The sequence below is a fragment of the Palaemon carinicauda genome, chromosome 24 (assembly GCF_036898095.1).
Source record: "Palaemon carinicauda isolate YSFRI2023 chromosome 24, ASM3689809v2, whole genome shotgun sequence".
NCBI classification, from domain to species: Eukaryota; Metazoa; Arthropoda; class Malacostraca; order Decapoda; family Palaemonidae; genus Palaemon; species Palaemon carinicauda.
Window position 1 is genome coordinate 7502669 of NC_090748.1, and position 8883 is coordinate 7511551.

Sequence of the window (8883 nt, forward strand, 5' to 3'; positions counted from 1 at the left end):
TATCTAGATACTGTTACTGTTCTTAAAATGTTTTAATTTTCATGTTGTAGCTGTTCCTAATTTTTTTTTCAATTATTTATTACTTCTCTTGTAGTTCATTTCCTTTCCTCACTGGGCTCTTTTTCCCTGTTGGAGCTCTTGGGCTTATAGCATCGTACATTTCCAACTAGGGATGTAGCTTAGATAATAATAATAATAATAATAATAATAATAATAGGTTCATCTTAGATTCCTCAAGAATAATTATTCATAATCATTTCGTTGATTATTATCGAATATGAAAAATTATTCATTATAGTTCTTAATAAGAATTATATATAGGATGTTATATATCCTCGAAAGTAATTTACATGCTTGAAATATAAGAGAATTAATTAAGTACATCACTGTCACTCAGTGCTTAAACAATTGTTCATTGCGCAAGACCGCCATTACTAGAATGTTCAAAAGTTTATACAGAAAGTGAGTCAATTAACTGTTAATCTTACTTTCATAAGTTGAAATTTATTTTTTATTCGTAATTAAAAATGAAAGATTATAATCAGCGAATGTGTTCCAAATTTTTTTCAGATATAGAGTAAGAGTCCCACAGGTTATAGTGATAATAATTGTATGTATAGAATTCTCCTTGCTTTACTTTATTATCATTATTGTAGCTAATGCATATGTAATTGTTGTTGTTGTTGTTGTTCCCATCCTTATCATTGTTGTTATTGTTACAGATCCGTGCTTTGTTTAGAGCTGAATAGTCAGTATTTATCACCATTTCTATCATCATAACCATTATTAAACAGAGAAAACATTTTTTTTTTTCATCATACATCGTAAGAAATATTTAGAAAGCTTTCACAAAGGACATTTAATAGCCCCATATTCAACTGAAGTTGCATAACTTTAGAATCCATGAAATGTAACAGAGTGAGAACGTTACCTCTCACTAGTGTTGACCTTAGATGGCAGGATGTCAGAAACCCTCAAATCAATCAACCTGATTGGTAACGTCTATGCTTGGTAATCGACAGACAAGGATTCAAGCCCTGCTTAGACTCGTTAGTTCCTTTAGTGTCTGCAACCTTACCATCCTTGTAAGCTAAGGTTGCGGAGTTTGGGAGAGGCAATAGGTCTATCTGCTGAATCATCAGCAGCCACAGCCTGGCCCTCCCTGGTCCTAACTTGGGTGGAGAGGGGGCTTGGGCACTGATCATATCTGTATATGGTCAGCTTCTAGGGCATTATCCTGCTTGCTAGTGCAATGTCACCGTCCCTTGCATCTGCCATTCATGAGCGGCCTTCAAACCTTTAAATTGTTGCGGTATGCGTGATCATGAGGCTCATTATGCAATGGCCGAAGAAAGGGAAAAAGAATACAGCTAAATTGTTTCCAAAGAGCTCAGTGTAATCATGAGATGTTTGCATTATCGGTGTTCGCCGTTGGGGGCCCCCGTCCGGAGAAATGCTCCAGGCAATCTACCAGAATAGAACATAACCGATGCTTGTCATTAAAGGAATGTTTTGTGTTTCACTTAATAGGAAATGAAAGTAGCGAGTAGGAGGGAGTTTTGCGAGGTAGAAAAGCCATTCGCAATATTAACTACAGTTAATATTTTTATCTCCGCCAACGAAGTTGGAAGGAGGTTATGTTTTACGCCGTTTGTGTGTGCGTGTTTGTTTGTGAACAGCTTCGTGGCCACAATTTTAATCGTAGAGTAATGAAACTTGCAGCGATTAACTGGTATGTAAAAATCTCGAAATGATTAAATTTCTGAAGGTCAATGTTCAAGGTCACGGTCAAGCAAAATGTCCAATTCACGTAATCAGGTATAAGTTTGGACATCGTTGTCGCAGAGACTTCAAATTTGGTTCACATTTGAGGGTATGAAAATCCATGACAATTAATACATGTTAAGGTCAAGGTCAAGATCGAGCAAAAGGTTGAGAAATAAGCAGCCAAAGCGGAGGTCTGCGCTCTACTGAGTGCCCTTCTAGTTTTTAATAGATTGACATCTCGGCAAGACAAGTAAATTTTCTTATTTCTCTGCCTCTTGGGTTTTTTTTTTTATAGTTTACATACGGAAGATTTATTTTAATGTTGTTACTGTTCCTAGAATATATTATCTTATTGTTAATTCTCTTGTAATTTATTTCTTTCCTTTATTCCATTCCTCAATGGACTATTTTCCCTGTTGGAGTCCTTGGACTTATAGTATTCTGCTTTTCCACCTAGGTTTGTAGCTTAGCTAGTAATAATAATAATAATAATAATAATAATAATAATAATAATAATAATAATAATAATAATATGCTTGAGTTCAAAATTTGGGGGTTTTATATTGGATATCAATCAATTATTACGCGAAAGCAACGGTATCATGGATGTGTGAGAAAAAATGAAACCAACACTACTATATGGTGACCTATATATATCGGATAGAGGGGTAAGAACTATCGTTATTCGCTAGATTAACTACGTTGCTTAGCTTTCATTGTTATGTACGCATTCTCCTGATTTATTTTGGCAATAAATGAAAACTCATAAATATCTCATAGTGTTGTGGTGACCTATTGGGAGCGTCCCTGCCTGGCGCTCGCCAGACTGGTGTTCGAGTCTTCTTACTTCAGTTCGATAGTATCTTACAGTGTCTGCAACCTCACCATCCTTATGAGCTACTGTTGGGGAGGTTTGGGGCAGCCTCTAGGTCTACCTGCTGAGTCATCAGCAGCCATTGCCTGGCCCTTCCTAGTCTTAGCTTGGAGGGAGAGGGGGCTTGGTGGTGATCATACGGTCAGTCTCTAGGGCATTGTTCTGCTTGCTAAGGCAATATCACTGTCTCCTGCCTCTAATGTTTATGAGTGGCCTTTAAACTCTTATCGTTTCAGGGATTCGTAACTCTCATTGTCGGTGTAGCTATTGCCCTGATTTCTAGACTTATTTTTCTAAACAGAAATTTATACAAAGTTAAGGTTTTCCTTACCAATTTTACCAATTTTTCTTGTGATTCTCTGTTTACTTATTTTGGCAATAAATGAAAGACTCATAAACGTCTATCGTTTCAGGGATTCGTAACTTTGGCGCTCGGTGTCATAATCAGCTCGACCTTGTCTCTGGCGGACCCAGCTGGAGGGGGAGAGTCAAGTCACGAGGATGAACCGATATTCGTCAAACAAGAGAAGCTCGGAGGTATCTTCCTCCGAGGCCTCGGCCTCGAGAAGTTCTTTGGAATGTTTAATCTTCATGGATTTGGTGGACACGCTGGAATGGGATTCAAAAGAGGCTTCCCCTACGGGAAACCTTTCGGCCACGGCCCGCGTATCCCACATGTTCCAGAGATCTATAATTATGGACCTCTTATCCCTCTCCATCTAATACCTACGAAGAAGAAGGTTGAGGTCAAGGGCAAAGGTCAGAAAGGATTTAGACGACCAGGCGCTTTACAGGGAGGGCATGGTTAAGCAACTTCGTGTCTTGATATAAGTTGATGTTGAATTCATGTATTTATCCATTCAAACTTACTGTGTAAGTTTTTTGTTGTTGTTGGTAAGAATGCCAAAAGAATGCATTTCCTTATCATATAATTGTTTTATGTCAATGACTACGAAAATATTACTATAAATCATACTTGTGCTTCATATAATTATGATGTATAGCATATATGTTCTGTTTATATTTCCAATTTCATAATTTTATATAAATTGTACGTAAAATACTTTGGTTATTTTTTTCCTTTTTGCAAAACAAAAACGTGACAGGTCTTTAAACTCTATAAGAAATGCGAAATAACTACAAAAATCAAATACATACACTAGACATTTTTCAATCTCTCTCTCTCTCTCTCTCTCTCTCTCTCTCTCTCTCTCTCTCTCTCTCTCTCTCTCTCTCTCTCTAATTGAATTCAGATTACTCTCGAAATGTACTAGTTACTGAAATAAGTTAAAGCTAAGATTGGTCTGAAGAATATTTATTAGAGTTCAAGTAAAATCCAAAAACATAATGTAACCATTTACTGTAAGACATTAATGGCGCATGGACGTTTCCATAACTCGACTTCTTACCTCCGCAGAGTTTATCGTCTCATTCTTACGTTTTTCTCTGAATGTTTATTTGTATGTTGAAGGTTAAAGGTCTCTAGTTTCAGTCCCAGTTTCATTAGAACAGATACTCACCAGAACGTCAGCCGGGAAAGCTTAACGCCCTAGTTGAGGCTGGCTTGCCCCCCCTCTCCCCCCTCAGTGGCTGGGTTTTTATTTTTCTAAAGTGCGCCTCTACAAAATAAGTACTCTATCTTTTAAATCCTGTTCCCATCTTAGGTACTAAAAGTCTTCATGCAGATTATGAATTTCAAAAGGAACTTTATAGATGATATTCTCACCCTATCAATAAATGTTAATTGATTGTTTAACAGTCTTCCAGGTAGAATTTTAATAATATGAGTATTACTGTACAGCCCTATGCTTGACCATCAGATTTCTTTAAAATTGGTGGTTTCCAAAATAATTGGAACACAGTGGACTAAAATTGAAGAATGGGGGCACAGGGTTCTTCATTTTTCATTCAGATATGCTTATAGTTCATGAATTACCACTTGATCTCGTGGTGGGGTGGAAAAAATTATATCCGTTATGAGAGTATAAAGCATCTTTAATTTACACTGATGAACCTAAAAGTCATCAATACTTTCAGAGGTCCCTATTGATGTAGAGTAAAAATTCCCTGTATTTGTAACTTACTTGTGGGAGATTTCTTATGAAATTGATAGTTATTATTATAATGAACAAATAACTCTTCCATTATTTGTTACATTTTTTATTAATACTTTAGATAATTAAACTCACAGTCTTACCTCTGCTATTGACGTTCAGTATAACTCCTTATCTAATGATATCTGGGTCATTCGAGGTCACTGACATAGTTCAGAAGCTCTAAATTCTTATTTTCATCGATATAGTTACATGGATTCTTTTGAAAACAGTATTCTTTGTAAACTTATGTTAACCATTTGTCACAAGCATGAAAAAATTGATCTCGTCTTACAGTTCTTTTCAACTAAATTCAGCGGAGGTACTGCGCATGTTACGCATAAGAACTTTAGTCTTGACTTAACCAAGGTATATAGAATAACTCTATATACCTTGGATTTAACTAGATAGCTACTACCCCTCGGCTGAGAGGCTAAACATTTTTCATTTTTTTGTTTTTTCCTTATTCCCTTATAACAAAATATGCTCTTTAGATCTTACTATAAAATTTTACTAATCCTATATTTTCATTTATTATATAGTTGGCCCAAATCTGTCGACTCAAACCAACGAAAAACAAAACTATGTTATCTAGTTTCATGAACCAATTTATAATCGTTATTATATGCCATTTTTTTTCTAGATATTTCAAGTCCCCAATGTTTATTTCAGAATTGAGTCTTTGGAATAAAGTCTTATTTATCTCTTTTTATACGTCGTCATGTTCCCACAAACTTTCTGGTAGGTTTGTAATGTTGCTGCTCTCCTCTCTCTAAAGTAGGGGTATCAAACACATGCCCCAGGGGCCAAATGTGGCTGGAGAGGTGACAGGAGATTTTCCAACTTGAGTTACTACAATTGTTAAAACCGAGAAAAATTTAATCAAACTGTTAAGGTGAACCCAAATAGTGTTTTTGGTAAACCAGGATGAGCATCAAAATAATCTTCAGTCTCTCCAATAAATAATCATCAAATCTTTGATGGTCTTCGAGACCATAACCAAGTGCATGATTGGTCCTTGAAATGATTTGAGTTTGACACCCCTGCTCTAAAAGTATCTGTTTGAGACTTTTTCTCCTTAGATCGGATTTTCTGATCTTATCACGCAGGGGAACCCTACCCACTATAGGACCTACGCGTTAATTTTATCGTGTACATTCTTATGTATTTTGCATATCACACTGCATAACTGGTGTTAATTGTCAAATCTACTTTATCGTGACTCTTAGAGAGCCATAGTGTTCAGTTTCTTCTTGAACGAAATATTTCTTATTTATCAATTCTCTGTTTTATCACCAACAGATTGAATATTTATATAGCCACAGTTTCTGGCATCCTTAATATCCAGGGTTCGTATTTTCTGCTAATCTCTTCAATTTCTTATCATAAACTTTCCAATTTATTGAATTCACTATATGATCATCAGGTTTGTTCAACTTGTGCAGTTCATACATTTTATCTGTTGTGAGTTACATTTTTTGGAATTGTGATTTTCTGAGCATTTCCCACACGCAATGCATTTTTTTCAAAGCTCCATTTCTTTCCTATTTTTTTCTTTCTTTGCTGATTTCACGCGTCATGAGCTTCGCTGAAGCAGACAACATTGCATTTTCTTGTTCCTTTATGCAGAGGTGAATCCAGTACGACTTAATTTTTCTTTTCTAACTTATCGTAGTTGTATTGATAACCAAGAATCGCTTTTATGCTTTTACATACTTCTTCGCATTCCTTTGGCTCTTATTTGCCTCCTTCTCGCGACAATCATTGTCACCTATGGCATAACTATAAATAAAACTTGCTATACCATGTTCCTTTTATGGCAAAGTAATGACAGCAAATATGGCTACCAAATCAAACCGCCTTTTAAAATGAACCGTAATAGATTATTAAGTAATAATACCTGTTAACTTTCAAGTTCACATCGCCATGGTATTTTGGAAATACAAAGATTCGTGGAGATATACAAATCCGATACCCTAGGCCTAGACAATACAATTATTATAAAATTTACAGAGAATATTTTCGGAGGTAATTTCTACCATTTTTTTTTAACTCATTGATCTTCTAATTCTAAACGATAATCTTTAATGTTGGGGTGAAGATGTGATAAATACCCTGCTAAAACTGGCACAGTTTATTCTGTGGTTTCTTTTTAAAAACAGGAGTCTGAGATAAAAGCTGATCACTAGCACAGTGACTAATTTGTGTAAAGGGGTCTCTAAATTGGACGGTATTCCAAAATACTGGTAGGAAGCGAGTGTACTATACAGCTAGTATATTATTATTCCTTGAAGTGTTATTAAACAATAGAAGATGGCAGGATCTGCAGCTTACAGTACATAGAGCCCGAAAGCTTCAATACCAACAAGTATAACAATTTTATTGAAGAATCCCACCATAAGATAAGGGCTAATATGATATACAAATTTACATGCAAAATACTATATCTTATAATAAACAACCAAAGCAATATTAATATGAAAGTAGAGATGTGATCCTACCATATAAATATATATAAATAAAAACTTCCTAATGATTAAATATAATGTATAACTTATTGAACACTGAAGTAGAGAAGAATGATACAGGGACGGACACAATTCTGACGGATCGGTTCAAAGATAAAAAAAATCAACCATGTTCATAAAATAATCCTTCTATATTCAAAATACCGTGATTTGGTGGCCGTAGTTTCTAGATGGGAAAATAGTATTGAAGACGTAGATGGTAAACTATTAAAGTTAACCAAGATTACATATATATATATATATATATATATATATATATATATATATATATATATATATATATATATATATATAATGTATATGTATATGTATATGTATATGTATATGTATATATACATATACATATACATATACATATATACTGTATATATATATATATATATATATATATATATATATATATATATATATATATATATATATATATATATATATATATGATGGTACTAGATGGGACGATTTCTCAAGAGATCTCTTTTTGTGAAAGTTATCTTCCAAGATCTGTTATGACTACATGGGATAAGAGGAGATATGGTAAAGCTGGATTAAAGAAGATATGGTAAAACTGGATTAGAGGAGATATGAAAAAGCTGGATAAGAGGAGCTATGGTAAACTTGGATTAGAGGAGATATGAAAAAGCTGGATAAGAGGAACTATGGTAAATCTGGATTAGAGAAGATATGGTAAAATTTGATTAGAGGAGATATGAAAAAACTGGATAAGAGGAGATATGAAAAAGCTGGATAAGAGGAGATATGGTAAAGCTGGATAAGTGGAGATATGAAAAAGCTGGATAAGAGGAGATATGAAAAAGCTGGATAAGAGGAGATATGGTAAAGCTGGATAAGAGAAGATTTGGTAAAACTGGATAAGAGAAGATTTGGTAAAACTGGACAAGAGGCGATATGGTAAAGCTGGATAAGTGGAGATATGAAAAAGCGGGATAAGAGGAGATATGAAAAAGCTGGATAAGAGGAGATATGAAAAAGCTGGATAAGAGGAGATATGAAAAAGCTGGATAAGAAGAGATATGAAAAAGCTGGATAAGAAGAGATATGAAAAAGCTGGATAAGAGAAGATTTGGAAAAGCTGGATAAGAGAAGATTTGGAAAAGCTGGACAAGAGGCGATATGGTAAAGCTGGATAAGAGGAGATTTAAAAAAGCTGGATAAGTGGAGATATGAAAAAGCGGGATAAGAGGAGATATGAAAAAGCTGGATAAGAGGTGATATGGTAAGGCTGGATAAGAGGAGATTTGTAAAAGCTGGATAACAGGAAATATGGTAAAGCTGGATTAGAGGAGATATGAAAAAGCTGGATAAGAGGAGATATTGTAAAGCCGGATAAGAGGAGATATGGTAAAAATGGATTAGAAAAGATATGGTAAAAATGCATTAGAGGAGATATGGTAAAAATAGATAAGAGGAGATATGGTATAGGTGGATAAGAGGAGATATGGTATAGGTGGATAAGAGGAGATATGAAAAACTGGATAAGAAGAGTTATGAAAAAACTGGATAAGAAGAGATATGAAAAACCTGGATAAGAGGATATGAAAAAGCTGGATAAGAGGAGATATGAAAAAGCTGGATTAATATCCTGCAGTACATTAGAGTAGGA

At 34.7% G+C, this 8883-nt stretch overlaps 1 protein-coding gene across 1 annotated transcript in view; it reads left to right on the forward strand.

The window, feature by feature from the left end:
* The window catches only part of LOC137617801 (uncharacterized), a 4073-nt gene extending 444 nt beyond the window's left edge, over positions 1-3629 (forward strand). The window contains exon 2 of the mRNA XM_068347760.1: positions 3055-3629. Coding sequence (XP_068203861.1) covers positions 3055-3450 — 396 coding nt within the window. The 3' untranslated portion in view covers positions 3451-3629. The remainder of the gene's footprint in view (positions 1-3054) is intronic.
* The last annotated feature ends 5254 nt before the right edge of the window (positions 3630-8883 follow it).